This window comes from Oryza sativa, chromosome 4, assembly GCF_034140825.1.
Source record: "Oryza sativa Japonica Group chromosome 4, ASM3414082v1".
NCBI lineage: Eukaryota > Viridiplantae > Streptophyta > Magnoliopsida > Poales > Poaceae > Oryza > Oryza sativa.
Window position 1 is genome coordinate 7,185,829 of NC_089038.1, and position 11,878 is coordinate 7,197,706.

General features: G+C 43.7%; 1 protein-coding gene and 1 long non-coding RNA gene across 2 annotated transcripts; one reads left to right on the plus strand and one right to left on the minus strand.

The window, feature by feature from the left end:
- Window positions 1–1,521: 1,521 nt before the first annotated feature.
- LOC136356267 (uncharacterized) lies at window positions 1,522–2,703 on the minus strand. The gene is made up of 2 exons (XR_010740954.1): window positions 2,560–2,703; window positions 1,522–2,415 (listed from the first exon to the last, which is right to left on the minus strand). It is a non-coding gene; the product is annotated as an uncharacterized lncRNA (long non-coding RNA).
- On the plus strand, window positions 1,754–9,768 carry LOC4335162 (disease resistance protein RGA4-like). The gene is made up of 3 exons (XM_015781530.3): window positions 1,754–2,848; window positions 3,715–4,329; window positions 7,780–9,768. The coding sequence occupies exons 1-3, from the start codon at window positions 1,754–1,756 to the stop codon at window positions 9,583–9,585; spliced, it is 3,516 nt and encodes a 1,171-aa protein (XP_015637016.1). The 3' UTR covers window positions 9,586–9,768.
- The last annotated feature ends 2,110 nt before the right edge of the window (window positions 9,769–11,878 follow it).

Below are 11,878 nucleotides of genomic sequence, written 5' to 3' on the forward strand. Positions count from 1 at the left end.
AAAGTGGAAGACGGGAAGAGCATGACATGTGGGACCACCTAATTTTAGAATATTCATTTTATTGAGATGTTGCTGACTGGATTAATACATTGCCACGTGGACGCCATATAGGACTAAACCCACCTTGTACAGCACCGAGGGGGGTTATTTGTCCGGTTTAGAAAATTAAGGGTGTTAAATGTCTGGTTTTGTTGTTGAGGAGGGTAATCCAGTCGACCGTTATAGTTTAGGGGGGTAATTCGTACTTTTTCCTTTAGTATATAATAGATGATGCTGATCAATACGATATGCTTTTTCAATTCTTATTTCACACTCATGATCTATTAATGACACTTACCATGATCTATTATTGAGGCTTAATAGAGAGGAAAATTAGGGTTTATACTTTTTCTCCCTCATCTAGAGGCTAGAGAGTGTACCTCATGAGATTAGTGATAAATAGTGTGGATGCACTTTGTAAACAAATTTGTTATGAACCGTGAATATGTTCATATAAAGTAGGGTTTATACTTTTCCTCTCTTTCTAGTTTGCACTCAAGAGCGAATTTCTTTTATTTTTTTAATAAAAAGCTTACGAGATCAAGTAAATAGTTGTGGGAAGTCTCCGTAGTTTTTAAGCAATCTATTTTCTTATTTCGGGTTTGTTGTAGGCCGGTCTTTTTCAATTTGGTGCGATTTTGTTCATTTTTTATACTTAAAAGTTTTGATATATATTTTGTCTTTTGCAATCATTTACCCATCTCGATCTCGTTGGTTTAATTTCTCTCTTTTGATTCTATTATCATGCTCCGCACAACACGTCAACGAACCACAAGTCGGATGAGAAATATCAGTTGTATCCTTGGATGATGTTTAGTGCAATAATTCTGTATGCGGACAACGCTGGATTTATCGCTGCTGCCAAATTGCCAATGGAGGCGGCTAGCCGGTACCTAAGCTTTCGTTCCCAAGTCTACGCTGGGTATTTATTTGAATTTTCCAGTGCCACACACCTCTCCAAGTCCATGGATTCGGATCCTCTGCAGTAATGCAGAGGGTCACTTTTAGCTACAGTAATATGTGAGGGAACAGTGTTCTAATGCACAGCACAGTCGCGCTTTACTGTAGCTACGGGGATGAATGTACTGTAGCACCGCTGTTTAGTACTGTAGCAGATTTACTGTAACGTCTCATCTGATCCATCCATCTTCTATCGGACGCTTCACAGTTCTTCTAATGCCGGGCACTGTAGCTACCTCTGAATTTTCTCCTCCACAGCAGAGGATCCGAATTGCAAGTCCATTCCTGGCCCCAATATCACTGCAATCAAATGTACTCTTCCAGTTTGTTTAAGCGGTCGTAGAGTGTAATTGTGTATTTCTGTGAAATTGCCATATTACCTACCCCCATGTGACAGCATGTGCAATCAGTTTGTCCCTGCTGCCTCATTAAGTTATTGCATGTGCTTGCTGTATTGCTATGAATTAATGAGGTGCCATCTCGTCCTTCTATACGATTCATTAGCTTAAGGGCAATTGGCAAAATTTAAAGAGTGTAAGTCTAAAACATAAATTTGTTTGTTATACATTAGGACCCCAAGCCTAACCACAAGTCAGTCAAGTCTTTTTTTAAAAAAAAAAAACAAATCTAAGCTAGCTGTTGCTTAGCCAATCTTCTCTTTATAATCCTACTCCAATTGCTGGGTTGGATCACAATCCTCAGCTTCCACCACACCAACGAACAAAACTTGAGAGACAGAGAGAGGCAGAGAGCAATGGCAGACCTTGCCATTGGGATCTCCAAGACGATGGTTGAGGCACTTGTAAACAAGGTCAAGAGCACCATCAAGGAGGAAGAGGAGCTGTGGCAGATCGTGCAACGTGATACTGTGTTCATGAAGGATGAGTTCGAGATGATGCAGTCCTTCCTCAAGACCGCCGATTGGGAACGGATCAAGAACAATGTGGTGAGGACGTGGGTCAGCCAGGTCCGTGATCTGTCTTATGACGCCGAGGACTGCATCAAATCCATCCTCCTCCTGGACACAAATAGGTCGTTCTGGACCATGTGTCTCCGCTTGCTGGCATCGTGCAGCTGCAAGTCGGAAGCAGCATCGCCACTGGACCAAGCCGTTGCCGAGATTGAGCTGCTCAAGGCCCGGGTCGAGGAGGTCAGCAATCGGAACATACGCTACAGCCTCATCAACGACTCCGGCTCCAAGCCCGCCGCCATGCCGCGACACTTGGCGTCCGCCGCCTCTGCCGTCGGCACATCGGCAGTGGGCGTCCTCACCGAGGCATGGTGCAACGCGAAGAAGCAGCCAGGCTTCGTTGATCTCACCATGCTGGTCACCGAGAACAGTGATGCCCTTCGAGTGATATCACTGTGGGGAACCGGAGGCGGTCTTGGTGGGATGACATCCGTCATCAAGGAGGCCTACGAAAAGCCAGAAATATGCCAAAAGTTCAGAGCTCGTGCCTGGTTGAAGCTAGCACATCCCTTCAACCCCCAGGAGTTCATCCGAAGCTTGGGGCATCAGTTCTATCGAAACACATGGAAAGAACAACAAGGAGAAATCACCGGTATCGATGTTCTGACGGGGATGGACGCGGCCCAAGGCACCAATCTCGTGAAGGAGTTTGTGAAGGAACTCAACAAGCATAAATACCTGATCGTCCTAGAAGACCTGTCCAACATGGCAGAGTGGCACGCCGTCCGGACATATCTACCAGACGGTAAGCATGGGAGCCGTATAGTCGTGTCTACACAGCAACTCGAGATTGCCAGATTGTGCGCGGGGCAACACTACCAAGTATTGGAGCTCAAGAAATTATCAGACAATGACTCCATCTGTGTCTTTTTCCACGAGGTACAATGCAACGGCCTTTTTCTACACACATCTAAACTCTAGAGTAAGATTCCCAGTTGTAGATGGAGCGTTACTCCAGTGCTCTCTACTAGTAGTATTATATATACTAGCAGTATTATTAGGGTAAATTAGTAATTTACAAATAATACGATTAGGAGTAACTGTTATTTATGTTTTTTTTGGCTAAATCTATCTATGATTATCCATTGCGCTGGCATTGCTCATATTCCATGGGAAAAATCCAAAATAGAAGAAAAAAGGTTTAGTCAATGCTAAATGATGATTATACCGCTCCGTACCTTTTTTTTTTCAATAATACCCCTTCAACATTTCTACTACCGTTAACTTGGGTGTTAATATAAATAAATTTAAACCCTTTGATCAAATTAAATCAACAGTTCAAATTACTTTCTACTACTAGTAGAGAACACCGTAGTGGAAGATGGATCTTTGCTACAATTTGTAGAAGTTGAATTTAACCTACACGTTCGTGGAGTGATATATTACATATTGATCTATCTTGCCAATTCTTTTCATAACCATTTAGTTAATATGGAATAAACAGGTGGATGTTCATCCGGGTGATTAAAAGAGTTTCCGCACCATAGTGGGGCTCAAAACATTATACAAATTTTAATTCCTAAATGTCAGAAGGCCAATTCGTTATGCATGTTCCATATATTTGGATATATCGTACTAATAATTCAATGTTTGTTGTGCTGAATTTTAGTGTAGAATCATTGTACCGTAAGGAATTCCGTGTTGAAATAACCAAGCAAGTGTGAGCCGTAAATTCGAGCATGATTGGTTATTCTCTCATGGATCAAGCATGCAATTGATCACTCTCTATCCTTATTAATTTGTAGGCTTTTGAACGTGTCGAAGTTGGCATGGTGGCTGGTGGACCTTCCTTATTGGAAATGTCCAACGAAGTTCACCTTGTTGGGTGCAGCTCGGATGAGGAGAAACTCTCTAACCTGATTTCTTCAGCACGCCATAGCGACAGATCTCATGTGATCTCTGTATGGGGTTTTCCTGGTCTTGGGAAATCGGTTCTAGTAAGAACCGTCAGGCGACGCCAAGCGAGTAATCCGACATCCCCATTTGATTGGTATGGCTGGGTCGATGTGTCCTATCCATTCAATTTTAGCGACTTCTGTCGAAGAATGCACTCGTATATGTTCGAACAATCACAAGGAGAGTATGCGTACATGCCCATGAATCCAAAACCAGAGGAAAATATCATCCAAGAGTGTAGAGAGTTTCTGCAGAATTCTCGATGCCTTATAGTGATCGATGGCCTGCGGTCCAGGGAACAGTGGGACTCGATAAAGTCGTTGATTGATGGATCCTCTAAGTGTTGCATCCTTGTCGTTACTGCAGAAGAAAACGTCGCCAAATATTGTGCCGTGCAAGACGATGCCGCAGTACACAGAGTCAACGCTCTAGGATCTGAGGCAGCCCTCGAGATTTTCAAACAGGTGTGTGACCCCCTACTCATTAATTACTCCTTTTACACTGTGGCATGTTTAGATCCCATCTTAAAATTTTTCGCGATGTCACATCGAACATTTAAACACCTACATAAATTATTAAATATAGACTAAAAAATAACTAATTACACAGATTGCGACTAATTTGCGAGACGAATCTTTTAAGACTAATTGCTCTACGATTTGATAATGTGGTGCTATAGTAAACATTCACTAATGATAAATTAATTAGGCTTAATAAATTCGTCTCGCGGTTTACTGACAGATTCTGTAATTAGTTTTTTTATACACCCTAAGTGACACCCTATATAATTCTCCCGGTGAGGCACGCCAAATATTTGTCCATAGCACACAATACGTGCTGACAAAGAAAGTTCTCCCTCCATATTGCATAATTTAATATTATAATTGTTTTGATTTTTTTAGTTAATTTTATTTTAAGTTTGATCAAGTTTGCAGAAAAATATAGTAATATCACAAAACAAACATATTATCAAAACATATTTAATGTTAAATTTAATGAAACTAATTTCGTTTATAGATATTACTAATTTTTCTATAAACTTGATCAAACCAGAAAAAGTTTGACTAAGAAAAAAGAGAAACGACTTATCGTTTGAAACACATAGAGTACTATACTACTAAAAGTAATGTCTATTAATAACTTAATAAAGTAACAGAAAATGAACCACCATGTTCGCTCTCACGACCTAAAAATTTCTCGCATTAATAAAAAACATTTGAAGTAGACATATAATTTAAATACCTGAAATTCAGAGAAAAATAAAAAAATAAAATGAAGTCCATATAGAAATACAACTTAGAAAACAATAATTTAACTTCGCTTTAAAAAAATCAACATTGAGATAAAAGTTCATGTAGAAATGCAATAGAAAATATATAATTCAAATTAACAATAAATAGTATTAATATTAAGAGAAAGGGTCCTTGTAGAAATACTATTTAGAAATACTTAAAATTCATATAGAAGAGTAAATATAATGGAGAAAAGATTTCATGTAAGAGTACAATTTAGAAATATTTTAAATTCAGATTAAAATAAATAATAGGAAGAGGAAGAGTTTATCAACTAGCTATACCCCCATCAGACTGTTGGGGTGGCCCGGCACAGCACGAACTTCAGGGACGTGAAATAGACTTATTTTCAACCATATGTAAGTCAGGGCAAAAAAATAGGGAGGACAAATAGACGTATTATATGGCATGGTCCAAAGAATAGGGACGTAAATAGACTTATTTTAGCTTTATATATGTCACAACACAAAAAGGAGGGAGGGGGAATAGACTTATTTCTATGAAAGCACGATGGGCTGCCTGTGCCTTCGTGCTGGCCTAGCATGGCCTGACCCTTATTAGGCTGTGCCTGGGCCACAGGTGGAGCACGTGGGCCGGCACGACATGGCCCGGCACGGCCCGACATGTCTTGGCCCAGGCATGACCGGGCCTGGGCCGTGCCGTGCAGGGCAGCCCATATGGCCAACTATATACCCATCTACCGTCAATATATGGTATGACTTGGCATGTCATTACTGAATGACCATATGGAAATATTCTAAAGAACCATTGACATCCCCAATCTTGAGTGTTTGTGTTATCTGTTGGGACTGTCTACACATTTGTCGTCAAATGTACTTTTAAAAATTCTAACAAATATAATTATAATACAAACGTGATGTAATTACATCGTAACTTGTATATAACTTTTATACATCCCTTCATAACATGTCTTTTTCATAAAACGTATATCATGGAACCGAATCCCCCACATGTATGTGTGTTGTGAGATTTTTTTCCTTCCTCGCTATCTCACTTACACGATTCTTTAAACAAATCTAATTGTTCAAAACTATGTAAAAGTTATATTCAAGATACATTGTAGTTACACTACGATTGTGTTGACGGAAAACACGACAGCCTAAGAGATTTGCTAACTCCAGTGCAAGTCCAAGGCTTGCCTCAAGTGTCAAAAGTGTGCCAGCTGGTTTGATCTTGCAATCAACAAGAAAGAGAAAACATAATTAGATTAACGATAGCCGATAGGGCCAATATGGGTAAACCTAATCGGCTGCGGCTTTATGATAGTCAATCCAAAGCAAAACCCTAAACATGCCCTATCAGCTATAATACTATCTCTTAGGTTTGCATCAATCATTTTAGGACAGTATTAAAGAAATAGCCGATAGATCAGTATTTAGAGCAAATATAGATAATGTATTAGCTAATACTCCAATACAAACTTATCCTAATAAACTAATCTATATAAACATATCAAAAAGCAATCGATCACTAGATATGAAACTTAAGAGAGATCAATCTAGCTTGATGTATTTATATAAAGCAACCTATCTATATAAGTGGCAAATATACATAAACATATCATGAAACATGCGCTATCATGTATATTAGATAAGATCGGCTGAAACCCTAATACTGTACTTAATTATGATTAATTTCAGGTTAGTTTTTATGATTCTAAAAATGGCTAGAGAGGATGCATCACAAAGTATGCAAAGAAACATAAAGTCTAAATAATTAAGGAATTAACCACTTTTAAGAATGGTAGATACCTTAGCTCTAATATAGTAAAACAATTTAGCTGATACCGGCATAAACCCTAAAGCGGAAATCGATGGATAAGACTAAATTGAGATGCTGAGACTGGATTAACTAAGATACGTAATAGCAATGGCCACGGTAAAAGGACTAATAAATCTAAATCGACATAATAGCCCCGATAGCGCAAGACATCGAGACAAATTACCTCTTGTCGAGAGATCGCAGCCGATGCCCCGGCATTAAGCAAGAACTCAACAAAAAGTAAAAGAAAAGGGTGGCAACGTGCCGAAAGTTGTATTGATTTGATTGTCTCCTGCATGACAATGGTCAGGGGTTTATATTTATATCCCGAGTACAAAACTTGCCGATTATAGACACGACTCAAAACTTTCCTAAAGATAAAATACAAACAAGTCCACATGGCGGACTCTTACCACATCTCTAACTCAAACCGACATAAATATCCTAATTAATAGATACAATTGCCTTAAACGAGCTTTTTCTCTAAATGGCAATAACGGTTAATCTCAATCGTAGCCCAAACCGAGCCTAAGTCAAGCCGTATCGGCTACTTGCCATATCGGCTCAATTAGATTCCGACTCTGTTTTCAGCCGATATACTGCTAGCCGATGCGCAATCTGTTTTGGCAAGATTTAATCTCCTTTGATTCCGCTTCGATATCTAACTCCAAATCCGAGTCTATTTTGCCAAATTTCGATGTTAACAGATTGTACTATATTTATACCTGTTAAATTTTTAGAAAAAAATTTATCGACAAATATATAGCAAAATTTTTATACGTTTCTTACTTTAACATCACAAAAATATCTTCTGATAGCTTTTAAATTATTGTAAAACAGGAATTTCGAGGGGTTGGAACATTAAGGGATGCACACACGCTGGAGGAAGCAAAATATATCTTAGCCAAGTGCGGTGGAATTCCAGAAGTAATAATGGCTTTAGCTAGATATGTGGCCTCCGAGCAAGAGGACATACGGCAAAGGAAGTTGAGCCATCTTAAAGACAACTTTATGCACGAGCTGGAGACCAACCCCGAGTTTGTTAGCTTGCGGGATCTGTTCAGCTGGATGCATTTTAGTTTTGAGGCTTTACCGCACTCCATCAAGCCATGCATCCTGTATCTGGCAGTGTTCCAAGTGAAGAGAATCCGGCGGAGCCATTTTGTGCGGCGGTGGATCGCGGAGGGCTACTCCAAGTGCACTGACAGCAAAACCATGGAGGATTACACGGGCGAGCTCTTCGACAGGCTTGCCAAGGAGACAGATACAATGCCCGAGTGGCGGTTCAATAGCTTCTTCCATGAGTACATCAACTCACGACTCATGGAAGAGAGAGTGGTTTTCTTTCCATTGGTAGTCTCTGTGTTGGATGGGAGTCGCAGCCTAACCACGGAAGTCATGGGACAACACCTAGTCATTGGGAGCAGCTGGAAAAGAGACGAGGAGTATGTGTACTACGAGGACCTGGACGTGTCGCATCTCCAGTCTTTGACAGTATACGGAGCTTGGAAGTCCCTCTTCGTCCCTTACAAGATGAAATCGGTCCGGGTGCTGGATCTAGAGGGCACTACTCATGTTGGTTTTGGTGACGATGAACTCAAGCGGATCTTGGAGCTGCTTCCTCGCCTCAGGTTTCTCTCACTGAGAGGGCACCGAGAAATCACTCATCTCCCGGATTCCTTGTCTGGCCTCAAGTATCTCCAGACTCTGGATATCAGGCACACCTCAGTTGTCTACATTGCGCTGCAGACGCTACATGAGCTGCAGTACATTCGTGCAGGCACCACGGCGCCATGGATGGATGGTGGTAAAGGCTTGGCTTACGAGGCATCGAGTATCAGCTCATGCGCTAGTGTGGCGTCGTCCTACTTGCCCAAGTTCCTGAGACGTGGTGGACCTGTTGGACCTTGTCAAGGCGTCAAGATGCCTAGAGACGGGATCCATCACCTGAAGGCCCTGCACACGCTTGGTGCCGTCCACATCAATTCTTCAAGCGGACAGGCCATTCTGGCTGACATCTACCGTCTTAAACAGATGAGGAAGCTCGAAGTGTCAGGCATCAACCGGAAAAACAGCAAACATCTGTGCCATGCCATCATCAATCACAAGAACTTGGAATCCTTGTCACTGCAGCTGGACAAGGAGAAACATGTTGTTTGTTGGGATGACATCTCCCCTCCTTCCAGCGTGCGGAGCCTTAAGCTGTATGGGCATGTGGAGATGTTATCGGCTCGGAGGTTCAAAAATCTTAGGAACCTAAGGAAGTTGTGCCTAGAGATGAATACTACACTATTCACACAGAACGTACTGCTCCTCGGGAGCGTATCAAGTCTGCGAACTCTACGCCTTCATGTCAAGCAGAATCAAGATGGTGTCCTCCAATTTCGGGCTCATCTTTTCAGCAAACTTCAGCACCTTGAGATTGTTTGCAGGTCCAACTTACATGTAATATTTGACGAAGAAGCAATGCAGAAGCTAGAGCTGCTGAAGATCCACTGCCATGATGGGTCGTTACTGCAGCTTTCTGGGCTAAAGCATCCAGTTTCCCTCAACCAAGTGCGGGTTCTGGGTACCTTTGACGACGCACTCATGGAGTCTTGGCGGCAGCAACTGGCGGAGCATCTGAGAAACCCTGCTTTAGTTTGAAGCTATACACTGCTGGAGCAAGATCGAGCCACCAACACTCCCAGTTTCCAGATCGTGAATTCGTGATTGTGTTTCCTGGCCATATATATCCAGGAGATTTTGCGTGTGCCATCCGTTTGTTGGCCGCCACACATATATATCCCGTTTGGAGGGAGAAAATTGACATTGTGCCATCCTCAAAAAGTGGGTTTCGCCCAAATGCCATGCTGGGAGTGGGCTTCGTTAAAATGCCACTTTCAACACATGGTTACACGCTAAAATACTATCTCGGACCAAATTACCCTCCTCTCATCTTCTTCCTCCCTCCATCACCATCAGCTCTCGCCGGTGGCCACCATCTGCCTTCGCGCGAGCTCTCCTCCATGGAGAACTACATGCCACAGGCCCCTGCGGGGACCCCTCCCATGGCTCCCCTCCCCGTGCCCCCTCCCATCCGCCCCCATCCCAGCCCCACCCTCCGCGAGCCCCCGCACCCGTCCCGGCCACCGCCGCCGTCGCCTGCACCTCCGATGACCACCGCGCCGCGCCTTCGCCATGGCCATGCCCACCAACGACTCCGCCGTGCGGGTGCGCCTCCGCCGCCTGGAAGAACGGGAGTGGCTAGGACGGCGGGTTGGCACGAAAGACGAAGACCGCCGACGTCGGCGTCGGTGGCGCGGATGGCGTGGAGCGTGACCACAGGGTCGTCGGTTGGGGACGGTCGAGGCGGGGAGGAAGGGGTGCGGAGGTGGAGGCGGACGAGGCGGGGGTTGTCGGGGAGGAAGGGGAGCGGAGGTGGAGGCGGATGAGGTGGGCGTGGCAGAGGCGAGCCGGCGAGGCATCCCTTGTCAGAGGTGGAAGAAGGTAGTAACAGGGGTATTTTTGTCCGTTCGGGCATTATAGCGTGTAGTCTTCGATTGAAAGTGGCATTTTAATAAAGCCCACTCCCAGCGTGGCATTTGGACGAAACCCACTTTTGAGAATGGCACAATGTCAATTTTCTCGTTTGGAGGCATAGTGGAAAAAACCGGACCGGACCGGCGGTTCGACCAGAAAAAACCGGAACCAGAGGTGACCACGGTTCGGTTTCCTTTAAAGACTGGACATGAAGTCGAACCGCTCTGAACCGGCTGAACCAGCCGGTTTTCGGCGAACCGGACACTGGTTGAACCGGCTAGCCACACTAATGGGCCACAGTGGGCTGTTTAAAGGCCCATTTGGTGCAGCTGGTGGTCTTTTTATGGCAAGACTGGACATGAAGTCGAACCGCTCTGAACCGGCTGAACCGGCCGGTTTTCGGCGAACCGGACACTGGTTGAACCGGCTAGCCACACTAATGGGCCACAGTGGGCTGTTTAAAGGCCCATTTGGTGCAGCTGGTGATCTTTTTATGGCAAAAATAGCAAGAAATGGTGCGCTACGTGGGATTCAAACCCGGGTCCAGGGGTTACAAGAGCAAAGAGCTAGCCATCAGGGCATCCAACGACATGTGTATATGAGTGAATATGTAATATACATGTACTTTGTGAACCGCGGTTCGACCGCCCGGGTCACCGGTCGGACCGGCGGACCGCTGAACCGAGAGGTCGGCCGGGTCACTTACCGGTCCGGCTTTTTTTACTATGTTTGGAGGTAGACGTCAGGTTTTAATCCATCGTTTTTTTTTAAAAAAAAAAGGTGTCATTCGTCTCCCTTATCTTTTTCTTATCTAGTACTCCGTACTATTCTTTTTTTCGAGGGGAAAACGTCTGGGGCTCTACCAATTGCATATAAGAAGGAGCAGAAAAGGGTCAATTTACATACGGGCCACAAAGAGGAGTCGCTAGGGACTCACAGCCCGAAGGAAGAGCACCCAATCTTTACGAAGTGAGAACAGCAACAAGCAGGAGCAAGCATAAATGCCGTCTCTGGTTCAATGCCGCAAAGGGGGCAAATCTCACTGTTATCCCACCCCCGTAGCTGTAGTTTATCAGCCGTGAGGATTTTCATGTGAATCATGAGCCATCCGAAGAATTTGCATTTGTTTTCTGTCTTGGCTTTCCAGAAGAAGTTTGATCTGCTGTCCTGGATGCCCCCTAGGAATTGGATCCTGTAAGCAGAGCTAGCTGAGTAGCAGCCATTCGTGGTCCATCTCTATGAAAGTGAGTCCTCTACGCCATTCTGTAAGTGAATCTAATGGATGAGTTGCCAGAGAGCGATGAACTCTCTGACTTGGACCGTAGTGTTCATTCTCCGCATCTGACGAAGCCAGCGGTTGTCGGCGAGTTCTTTAGCGACCATTCTATTTTTCCTGGATGCAATCTGGAATAAAGAT

Excerpts from the sequence above, each read along its gene's own strand:
- LOC4335162 (XM_015781530.3), top strand. The coding sequence starts at position 1,754 with ATGGCAGACCTTGCCATTGGGATCTCCAAGACGATGGTTGAGGCACTT. Across the intron at positions 2,849-3,714 it reads TCTGTGTCTTTTTCCACGAG|GCTTTTGAACGTGTCGAAGT; the intron begins GTACAATGCAAC and ends ATTAATTTGTAG. Across the intron at positions 4,330-7,779 it reads CCCTCGAGATTTTCAAACAG|GAATTTCGAGGGGTTGGAAC; the intron begins GTGTGTGACCCC and ends ATTGTAAAACAG.